Source organism: Lathyrus oleraceus, chromosome 1 (assembly GCF_024323335.1).
Source record: "Lathyrus oleraceus cultivar Zhongwan6 chromosome 1, CAAS_Psat_ZW6_1.0, whole genome shotgun sequence".
NCBI classification, from domain to species: Eukaryota; Viridiplantae; Streptophyta; class Magnoliopsida; order Fabales; family Fabaceae; genus Lathyrus; species Lathyrus oleraceus.
Window position 1 is genome coordinate 157,348,396 of NC_066579.1, and position 12,089 is coordinate 157,360,484.

The following is a 12,089-nucleotide window of genomic DNA, read 5'->3' on the forward strand; positions in this document are numbered from 1 at the left end:
TGCTATGATATATGAGGCCTAGTAGGACATGAATAAGCTCTCTCAAACCATTTCCATCCATCAAAACCATAAAATCAACCACAGTTGACCAACTTTGACCTTTCTAGGGTTTTGGACTGACTATGCACTGACTGATGAATTCCAAACCCTAATTCCTTGAGACCTTGACTTCAAATGATGTCCCAAGTTGTATGGACTCTGGATTATGGATCATGGTGCCCAAATTCCACAAGAATGGCCACCATCCACTGCTTTGACTGATTGTTGACTTTCTAGGGTTTCTGCCTGACTGTGCATGAACTGGTGGCTTCTGAACATCCAACCCTTGACTTGAACACTTCAAATGGATCTCCAAGTCATGTGAACTTGTTGGACAAACCCTAGGGCTTTGATTCCTTGAGAAACACCTTTGCTTGATTGGTAGACTGATCTCCTGATCAGTTTGACCTAATTCTTGCTTGCTTGCTCTTGAGGCAACTGGGGACAATGCAATGCTATGCAATGTATCATGATATGCTATGACCTAATATGAGATGGTATGTACAATGATAGGTGCAAATTTGAGGTGCTACAGACACCTCAGTGTAAAATACAATTTTTTTGGTTATAAATAGATGTGTTGTGTGAATCATTTTTCCACATCTCATTTCATCATTTGGCAATCATGTTTGGTGTTCGTCGCTGATACGGAAAGGTGATTTATGCGAGAGACAAACCTCGGATCCTGATGCTCTTCTGGAATATCACTATGTTCGATCAACTGAAGAGGGAGCTGGTTCGTTGGTTAGATGGGAAAATACCATAAGGGAAAAAATTAGAAGTATTGAGAGACTCGACAGTATCTTTGGTTGGGTGCGAATGAAAACTGATAAGGATGCTAGGGAAATGATGTTCGGTCGAGATGACATCACTTTGATTGTTGTAATCAGTTAAAAATATTTTTGTTTTCAGCTAGCTTATTTTGTACTGATGTTTGTTGTGAACCTCGTTGTAACAAAAACTTTATGATATATAATAATTGAAGGTTACAGAAATACAATGTTACAAAAAGCTTATGACCCAGATGATGCTCCTCGATTGGGACAGTTGTTCGTGTTGTGTCTTGGTTGATGAAAGATACTACATAATCTTATCATTTTATCAGTCGAATCCATTTTTGTCTTGATACGTGTGCTGTTTGACCTTCCTTTTTTCTTTCTACGTATCTCGTCATTGTGCCAAACTATATCACCTTCGTATAGAGGCCAGTATTGAAGGAGAAGGGCGATCCAAAATGCAGTGGAATTTAAAATTCTCCTTTAATGATCCTTATGAATGGGCATGACCAGTGATAGAATCGTTACCTCTTGTGGCGATTATAACCTTTGATGCAGATCTACGGAGCGATCATGAACGTTGAACAATGACAACGCCTCTACTCAGTCCACACGAACGGATTCCTTCAATCTCATTGCTAGCTGCTACGAATGAAGGATTTGAGTGAGAGAGAGAGAGAGGGAGAGAGAGAGAGAGAGAGAGAGAGAGAAAAACGAAATTGCAACTGCAACAATGCTTCTACACAAGGGTTCTATTTATAGAACCACTTATGTGGGCTGCAAGCTAAAAATCCCACTCAAGTGTATATGGCCCATATCTTATAATATGCCAAAATCACTTAAGCGCGTGGTACCTTACCATATTTCATATTCTACTTAATTACACCGTACCTTACGATGTTCTATAATTCACCTAAGGGCACCGTACATTACGGTATTCCTTAATTACTCTATCTCTCATCAATCCGTCCTTTGTGTGTGACCCTATAGGTTTTCGCGGCATTGGCAATTATATTAAATTACGTATTTAACATAATAAACAGTGAGCGGTATCTAGCAACACATCACTGCTATCCAAGACACGAAAATGTCATGTGATCTGACAAATCCTTCTGTGATAATAATTATGTGTATAATTACCCTTTTTCCCTTATGTCTATATTGAACACAAGGCATAGACCGTGTCATCCTTGTCCAGTTCAATATTGGGCCCATAGATATTTATCCTGTTACGCAGGATAGGGAAATTCCATCTAGGTCACTCATGTCCCTTAGCATGCTTCATGGAGTACCCATCAACTGTCTTTATGGTCATCCAATTACGGACAATGTTTGATCAGCAATAAGGCACTCGACTCTACATCTAGGGTCCATAGGGGTTTCAGGTCGAAGGGTGGTATACACCATTATCACCATGAGAATAACTTATGACACTTTGCATAACATTCTATATAGTATTCTCATAGCGGGTCAATCCAGTATAAATATTACTCTTAATATTCATACCTATGTTTAAGACTTGATAACTCTTTATCCATGATCCATGAGATGTGATCATCAGTCTATAAACATAATAGTCTTCATGCTTTAATGTTATCCCACTTCACAATAAAGCTTGACTACGGATACTTTAAGAATAGTGTCCTTATGTTTAATGTGATCTCATGATTAAGTCATACTTGATACATTAAACGAACTAGCTATTCTAGGGACTTTATTAAACAAACATAATAAAGAAAAAGCCTTTTATTATTAATAAATAATTCGATACAAGTACCAAAAGTATTAGCCTCTAGGGCTTACACCAACAAGTATTCCTCCATTGGTAGCACCGAGAAGCTTTTATTATATACATTCATGATGGTGACGGCCTTGTACATATCAGATAAATGGTTGTAAGCGTCTTGACGAGTATATGCGCATGCTGCAATTACATGGGAGCAAGGAATGCGGAAGGCCTAGAATTTTCCACAGTCGCACCAACTTCTGTTTAGTCTAATAGCATAGGTTAAATTTGGTCTCCCCTCGTTGTTGTCCATTGTTTCCTGGACGCTGAAATTTTGCCTATGACGGTCAAAGACTGTTACAGCGTGTGTGCTAGCTTTGATGCTCTCCTCTTTCATGAATTTCATACAACACTCACTAAATACTTGCCCAGACATTAACACCGCACTCCATCTTTCACCTCTGGTTACGAACGTAGAATCCAACCTATAATAGGTCGATCTTACCAAGGCGGTTATTGGAAGATTTCTAATTCCTTTGAATACCCCATTCATGCATTCCACAAGGTTTGTTGTCATGTGGCCCCATCGACAACTACCGTAAAATGCCCTTGTCCACTACTCTACTGGTATGTTGTTCAGCCATCTTCCTACGTCTTTATTAGACAATCTAATTTTATCATGATAATATTGAAATGACGGTTGAGTTAGAGCATACCCAGCATTCACCACCTTCTTGCGAAGATTCTTATCTTTTATTGCACGCATGAAGTTTTGTGCAATATGTATAATGCAATAGACATGGGTAGAAGGAGGATCATGTCATCCGTTGTCATGGTTGTTGTAGGCACTCTCAATGGCAGCTTGTCTATCAGAAATCAAACAGAGATTGGCTTGTGGAGCCACATGCGTTTTGAAATGTCGAAGAAAGAAACCCCATCCACCAGTTGTTTCACCTTCAACTAGAGCAAAGGCAATGGGAAAGACATTATTGTTGTTGTCTTGTGCAACCGCCAGAAGCAAAGTACCCTTGTATTTTCCGTATAACCAAGTGCCATCAATTTGAATAATAGGTTTGCAGAATGCGAAACCTTTGATGCATGGGTCAAATGCCCAAAAGAGACAATGAAAGATTCTATTACCTATAACACAGGTTCCGTCTGGCATCATTGCTGGCAATGTCTCCATAATTGCCACAGTTCCTGGGACATATGTTTTTAATGCCCATAAAAACTATGGCAATTCTTTGTATGAATCCTCCGAGTTGTTGAATACCTGTTCAACAACCTTTGTCCTTGCAATTCAGACTTTCTTATAATATGGAGTATAATTATATCTTGTTATGATATGGATATAATTATACTCACCTTTACTGATGGGTCTTTATTAACCAATGGCAGAATGTCTTGACATATCAATGCAGCGCGTAATTTACGGTGATCTTGTTCAACGTTAGTTGCAATGCAACTGTGAGGTGGGTCTATTGAAGTTATCTCCCAAGAGTCGTTTTTATTTTTGTAAGACGCAGCCAACCAAAAGTTACAAAGGATGTTATGACATTCGATGACATACCTTCTCGAATCAGTGTGTTTCAATGTAAAATCAGCAGAGTTGTTCATGTGGAATTTTTCGATAGCTCGCACACATTCTTCTTTGGTGCGGAGCATGGCTCCCACATTTAGCTCGCCTTCTGATCGTGGATACGGGTTATAGAAAACATTCTTAGATGTTTCATCGTCAATCAAATGCATGTTTGTCATATGTTGAGGTGGATTGTAGACATGACTAGGAGGTATTGGCGGTGGTTGATCATCATCTTCAATGTCGTTGTTCAACATATGATCGACCTATATCTCGGTCTCCTCTTCTTCTTCATCAACAACGTTCACTTCTTCTTCTGCTTCTGGGTTGACGTCATCTGCGCATTGTGGATCAAATTCACCAGATTCATCCTGACTGGTTATTTGAGACTGCTGAGATGGTATACATGGTTAAAGAGTAATATACAACTCAATACAATTGCATCCTGAATGTTCATGACTAACAAACATGTATTCAACATCTTCATCATCCCGTACCTTAAGCGGGAAAAACTTGCATTGACTGTTCTAAAAAAATATTGGATTTTGATACTTGATCTTTGACACAATACCCGATCCTGTACAAGATTGTATTCTTTTTTTCAAATGCAAGAGGGTTGCATTTCTCTTGATCGTAAGTCAAATGGTATCGGTGTTTTGAAAACAAAATTCGTATAACTCAAACTCGTATGTTTTACCATTGCAGTGAACATTGACACTATATTTCAGTGAAGATGACATTGTATAATTTCTGGTGTAGATGAAAATTATTTTCTTGCTGCAGATGAATGTGTGTTGAGTGTTGAATGTTGATAGTAAAACACTTAAACAGGTAAGTGATTTGTCTCACATGCAAGCTAGTTCGAAGTGATGTGTCACACATGCAAGCTAGTCTGAAATGATGTGTCAAACATGCAAGCTAGTCTGAAGTTACATGTCCAGCATGCAAGAGAGAGGAAAGCCACGTGTCACACATGCAAGCACACACTCCAAATGAATTGGCGCCACCTTACAATCCTTGCACATGGACGCCAATCCATTTGGCGACACCATGTCTTGCATGCATGCAGACCTCGTAACCAACCTATGGAGGCGCCAATTTGAACGGTGACACCATGTACAAAATGCACATGGGCGCCAATTTATTTGACTACCACATGCAAACATAATTTTCCATGCTCAAAACTTTTGCCTATAAATTCATCCACACCATCAACACTTCTTCACACCATCACTCACTACTTCTTCTACAATATCAAATCTTTCATTTGCAGCAACCTCTTTCATCTGCACCAACCGCTTTCATCTCCGACAAGATGTCTATCCTCACAATGGGCGAATCGCACAGAGGAACAGTTGCAAACATAACAACTTATATAAGTGTTTTATTGTTTTGTTATTTGTTTTAATAGAGTACCTTTTAATAACATATCAACTTAGTAAAGTTTTTTGTTCTTTCTTTTATAGGATGTTTCAATGTTCCATACTCGGGTCCACGAATATGTCCACATGGACCCGATGATTCAACCTTATGTTGAACTCGTCGGTTTTGGACATATAAGAAAAATTATGTCTTGGTCGGTGGATAATAAATTCATTCTTTCTTTATGCGAAAGATGGCGTTCCAAGACACACACATTCTGGTTCCGAACCAGTGAGTATACCGTGACATTAGAAGACGTTTATATGCTTTTGGGACTGCCTATTGAAGGTAAGGCTGTAAATGGTAAAACCAACTATGAAAATTCAATTTGCATGGACCTCTTGGAGACTGATTTGTTAGATGATAACTCAAGATGTCAAGGTATACTCCTTTCACGCCTTAAGTCATATTATAACGGTTTACACTTAGATGATCATTCTACCGAAGATGCTCGAATAATAAAAACTAGGTGTTACATTATGCTTTTAATTGGTTCTTTTTTATTTCTCGAATGTAGTGGTTGTAGTATGCATATTAAGTATTTACCTTTACTAAGACATATAGATAGTTTAGGAAGTTACAGTTAAGGATCCGTTTGTCTAGCCTATCTTTATAGCTCTTTGTGTAAAAACTCACAAAAAGACACATCTACCTTTTCTAGATGTGATGTTTTGCTCCAAGCATGGGGTTGGTCAAGACTACCATCCCTAGCACCCGTCAACAACAGCCCTTTCATAGTCCCGTATGCACAAAAGTAAGTTGTTTAAATTGCTATATATTTACTTACTTCTTTAACGATTATTATCTCTAACTAATATTTTTATCTTTTTGGTGCAGATGGTCGGCACGTGGTATGAGTTATAACAGATGTCCTAGACACTATATTACCCAGTCTCACTATTTGTTGGATCATCTTCGACTGACAGATGTAAGGATAATAACCTCATTATTTCGTTATAATTTGTTAACTTCTTCTACCAAGTTTACAATCCAAGTTACTTTCACATTTCAGTTCATTTGGCGTTCATACCTAAATTTGGATCATGACCATGAGGTCAACGCTGAAGACGCAACCGTATGGACTGCATGCACACCGATAATAAGATTCACAACTATGGAGATGCACAACAGTGATCGTGTGAAGTTGCAGTTTGGTATGCCCCAAAATATCCCAGATCCCCCAGCAAGCCTAGGAGAATGACATATGCGCAAAGTTAACGATTAACGGAACTTCAATCCATGGCAAAGCTTCGCAAGATCTGAGTGTCATAAATGGAAGCACCGCCATGATCATGTTTTAACTGACGCAGTGATGTCAAATGAAGAAAAACCAAGTCGTACTTATATGGCTTGGTACAGATCGGTTGGTTTTCAGTTCATCGCCGAGGATATGTATCTTTATGATCCACGCCACCAAACGTACACACCAGACACCTCAACATCTAACCTCCAACAATATTGTCAGACCGGATACACGCAACCCCTTGTCTGTCAAACTTTCCTTTCCACAAACACACAAACATACAACCCAAACATGCCATACACTTAACCCCAATACCAAGAGCATACCCCATACCACCACCAACAAATTGATCATCAACCAGAGACCCAATATCACCCTACCAAATCCGCCTTAGCCAGAACACCTAACGATCATTCAACACCAACCGCCCCTCCTCCTACCATAGCCAAGAAGCCCAAACCTCATAAAACCAAAACCTCCAACAACCCTATCTCTACCAAACCCCCCCAACAATCTTTTCAACCTTTCATCGACGCATCATTCACACCCATGTCTCCCTTCAACCGTCCCGGTCGCCCACCAATGAGTCAAACACAACCCAACTACTCTGGCATGGGTCATGAACTCAGCTATGGCGGTACACCTTCGATGCATATTGAAGACTATGCCGATTTGTCTGACTATCTAAACAGACCATCTCCTGTAGTTGGTAGTGATGCTCCTGGCCCCTCAGATGCTTAAACACCAGTGGTGAATCATCAACGCGGGGTAGAGCCACGAGTTAGGGTAGCTAGGGGATGTGGGACCGGAGGTCGGTTAGGTGATCCCGGTCATCACCATTAGACTTTTTGTGTAAACGGAAATTTTTATTAATATCAATTGGTCATATTTCGAAATTATGTATCACGTAGACCGTTTAACAAAAAAAATTGCATTTTACACTGAGGTGTCAATCCAATTGGCGCCTCCTTTCAACTGATACACATGGACGCCAATTGGATTCGCTGCACCATGTGTCCTAGTCAATCCAATTGATGCCTCCATTCTATTTTTAAGAGTAGTCGCCAATTTGGATTGACGTTTCCTCTTAAAAATGGGGTGCTTTGAGATTTTTTTTTTGAAACAAGATTATTTTGGGAATTTTCTTGATAAACAGGATTATGTTCGTAAAAAATTTGAGGATGTATCTTTAAAATTTAATGCCATTAAATAAACACAAAATGAACATTATCCTTAAAAGAATAACCTATAGTTAAAATTAGTTTGAAATAGATACTTCAAAAATGGTGAAGACATCACTTATGTATATTACTACATTATCCATAAAGTAACATTATTCCAAATACTTTAGAATAATACATATAAACTAAAAGATAATCCAAAAACATAGAAGCTTCAAGACATGAATTATGATCTTTAAGATAGAATCTATATGCCAAAGATTCCTTGCAGCTCAATTAACTGATGCCATGTGTTGAATCAAGTCAATCACACGTGAACTGCATTTGAAACCAAAAGAAAAAACATCATTAAAAACCAAAACTAAGGATTAATTCAATTCAAAGTACACATAACAACTGCATGAATCTGTGTCATACTCATACCTATAGCCCCATTCATTGTCATACCAAGATACAAGTTTCACAAAATTGTTATTCAAAGAAATTCCAGCCTTTGCATCAAATATGCTTGACCTGCTGTCACCAACAAAGTCAGTAGACACAACATCATCCTCAGTGTAACCTAGGATGCCCTTCAATTCTCCTTCAGATGCTTCCCTATGAAAAAAAATTTAGACAAGAGAAAATTAGCAGCAACTTCATTATATATCATTGTAGCTTAAAAGCAAAAGTTTATAAATTATTACTTAATTGCAGCTTTGATTTCATCATAGCTTGCTCCCTTTTCAAGCCTAACAGTAAGATCAACCACCGAAACATCGACGGTCGGAACTCGGAATGACATTCCTGTCAACTTGTTGTTCAATGATGGCAGTACCTTACCAACAGCCTGCAAAGAATGATTAAAACACATATGATATGTCCATAAAATATTTTGTCTTTAACCTATGGCTGACAAGTTAGCTGGTAGCTTATAGTTAATGATTGATAACAGTTCAAACTTCGAACTTCGCTACGATATAGCGCTAATGCACTATAGTGCTATATAGTCGATAGATACCTTTGCGGCTCCGGTACTGCTAGGAATGATGTTAACAGAAGCAGCTCTACCACCTCTCCAGTCCTTCATTGATGGTCCATCCACAGTTTTTTGAGTGGCTGTATATGATAAACAAGTTAGTTAACCGCGTGTCTAGAATCACTTATTACACTTACTAAATATTTATGTTATAAGTGCTTAATTTAGATGTTTATCCAATCAGAATCTAAATTATGCATAAGATTACAAACTTACCGGTAATAGAGTGAATAGTACTCATGAGACCCTCAACAATACCAAATTTGTCATGAATAACCTGAATATATTTCAACAAGAACATCATATGAGATTTTAATTTTTTTCTCTACATGAAAAATTAAAAAAGTGCTTCTAGATTTAAGCACTTAAAACAAGTAGTATTACCTTTGCCAGTGGAGCAAGACAGTTGGTTGTGCAGCTAGCATTAGAAACAATATCAACATCTGACTTATACTCTTTTTCATTCACACCAACTACATACATCGGTGCGTCCGCGCTAGGGGCAGAAATAATTACCTTCTTTGCACCACCCTAATATCGAAGAACATAACCACAATTATCGCAGATTGTGGAAAATGGTGATTTGTTCATATTCTAATACGATGCAACGCTATTAGTGTAGCGTTGCAATAACGACTTTTGAACTACATTTTGTATAAAATGTATATTGTTTGAAAATATATTGATTTGTTCAAATTCTGTTATACTATAACTTTAACGACAAACCTTCAAATGGGCAGAAGCCTTGGTTTTATCGGTGAAAACTCCGGTAGACTCAACAACATATTCAGCTCCAGCCTCACCCCATGGAATTTCTTCGGGATTCCTAATAAACAAGAAAAAAAATTCTAATAATTTAGATTCTGTTTGGCAAGGCCAAATCGCTAACTTATAACAGATAACTTATAGCGTTCAAGTTTGTACTATCAAAGTATAACTGTTTGATAATGTTCGTCCTCTTACGAACTTATAGCATGTTTGATATAGTTTATAGCGATTTTCTTAGATGCTACGGAAAGTAACCTTTGAGTTTATGGTTTACAAAAATTAATGTAACTGCTATCCGCTAACGGTTAGGACATACCTGCAACCAAAAACAGCGACCGGACTAGCGCCAAAAAGAAGAGTTTTGTTGTCCTTAACTGAAATTTCACGGTTTTTTAGGACGCCATGAACTGTGTCATACTTGAACATGTAAGTCTGTAGAGGAAACATTTTTCATATTATTGTTAATATGAATGAAGTAACAAAAGATTGATTATTATGAAACCAACATTAACTACTAAAAACTCCCACACTATATTGGAACATGAGACTATGTAAGTGTGTTTGTGTCTGAGTTTGTTTATGCAGTCAAATACTAAGGTAGACGCGCGCGTCTAATTTTAAGCCACTGTTTGTTTATTTAACTTGTTAAATTTGTGGTGAGAAGGTCAAAATCGGACATTTAAAGTAATTGGGCGCGATTTCAAAATAGAAACTAATTTAGCACTTGTTTGATTTCATTGATCAAACGCACCGGGAATACTCAAAAGCTAGTATTTGTGGCTTCTGGAAAATCATGGTCATAATACATTGCGACGCAAGAAACATAGATCAAACGCATATCCAAACTGACATTTAGTAGTTTGCTTACCATGTAATCGGTTGTGATGAAAGGATCATTAACGGCAACAAGCTCCACATCATCTCTCTCCAATGCCACTCTGGCCACCAAACGCCCAATTCTTCCGAATCCTTCATTGTCACAAACAAGCACATTTAAACGCACAACTTACATAGAAGATAGATTCTGACCACATTTACAGACTCGTATGATATAATACGTCACATGATTTTATCTTAACGAAAAAATTTATAAATATAATTTATCTGAGAATAATTTTCAAATTCATCCGTCAATTTTATAAAATATTTATCAATAAAATGTTATTGAACTGTGTAACTTGATCCGTCTGTCTGTATATACGAGCTATAGTAACTAACAAAACATGGAAAAAAAAAGGCATTATTGGAGTACCATTGATGCCAATCTTGATCTTCCCCATGAGTCTTTTTCACTATGATTTAGTTAACAAGAAAAAAAAGGTGTAGTAATCAAAGAGAAGTGAGAGTATTGATGCATATATACTCGACATAACATAGGAGAAAGTTGTGGTGTATCATTCATAAAATTTGTGGTTCATCAATGCATCCTTTGATGTCGAGAGAAATTAAGGTTCAAACACACAAAGTATAACTGTCCCCAAATAATTGGATTTCAAGATGAATCATTCAAACCATACAATATTACTATTTACTAATTATTAAGTTATTTTAGTTTTCTTTCTACTAAAGATCAAGTGAGAGACAGATAGAGAATGGAATAATTAAAATATATGAAGACATATAGAGAATACTTATAATATATAAGTATTGTGATGTTTTCAATATTTTAAGATTGGTAGATTTTTGTAATCTCTAGTTTTACACTTATTATTATTAATAATAATAATAATAATAATAATAATAATAATAATAATAATAATAGTAATAATAATAATAATAATAATAATAATAATAATAATAATAATAATAATAATAATGTCTATATAAATATTTATAGGATATGACCTATTTTTTTTTAAATCTTTAATTATTTAACATGGGATTTAGGTTTTTAATTTGGTGCCTGAAATAAATGGAGGGGAGACAGATTTATAGGCTCTTGATATACAATTTTAAAATTGTGGTCGATTATAATTCAAATTTACAAAATTAATTTATAAAAAAGAGGAGTATCATTTTATATATATTTTTTTCAAATTATATATTTTATTAATGTGAGACTTTGAATTTTCTGATTAAATACGACTATATAATGGTCCTCTGTTTCAATGGTTAAATATGATGCAAGGTTCCTTCAAGCCAATTATGAAGTTGATATCTCTAATCATTATAAGTGTCATGGCTACTAGATGGCTACTAGATTGGAGGTTGTCTTACTATTTAGGCATAATTAATGTGCAACTTTCATGACTTAATTTTAAGTTTCGCTTTAGTTTCTTAATAAAAAGTCGTTACAGTTCGGTTCCGTAGTATTAGTTTCGTTAGCAATGTTGGTCC

The 12,089-nt window shown here is 36.6% G+C and overlaps 1 protein-coding gene across 1 annotated transcript; it reads right to left on the reverse strand.

The window, feature by feature from the left end:
• Positions 1-8,156: 8,156 nt before the first annotated feature.
• LOC127123734 (glyceraldehyde-3-phosphate dehydrogenase 2, cytosolic) lies at positions 8,157-11,131 on the reverse strand. The gene is made up of 10 exons (XM_051053936.1): positions 11,005-11,131; positions 10,621-10,721; positions 10,069-10,184; positions 9,711-9,810; positions 9,369-9,515; positions 9,201-9,261; positions 8,967-9,064; positions 8,653-8,795; positions 8,390-8,563; positions 8,157-8,284 (listed from the first exon to the last, which is right to left on the reverse strand). The coding sequence occupies exons 1-10, from the start codon at positions 11,030-11,032 to the stop codon at positions 8,239-8,241; spliced, it is 1,014 nt and encodes a 337-aa protein (XP_050909893.1). The 5' UTR covers positions 11,033-11,131; the 3' UTR covers positions 8,157-8,238.
• Positions 11,132-12,089: the final 958 nt, after the last annotated feature.

Coding starts and splice junctions, on each gene's coding strand:
- LOC127123734 (XM_051053936.1), bottom strand. CDS start 11,032: ATGGGGAAGATCAAGATTGGCATCAATG. Junction 9,516..9,710: donor AGGCTTCTGCCCATTTGAAG/GTTTGTCGTTAA, acceptor CTTCGATATTAG/GGTGGTGCAAAGAAGGTAAT. Junction 9,065..9,200: donor TACTATTCACTCTATTACCG/GTAAGTTTGTAA, acceptor TATCATATACAG/CCACTCAAAAAACTGTGGAT.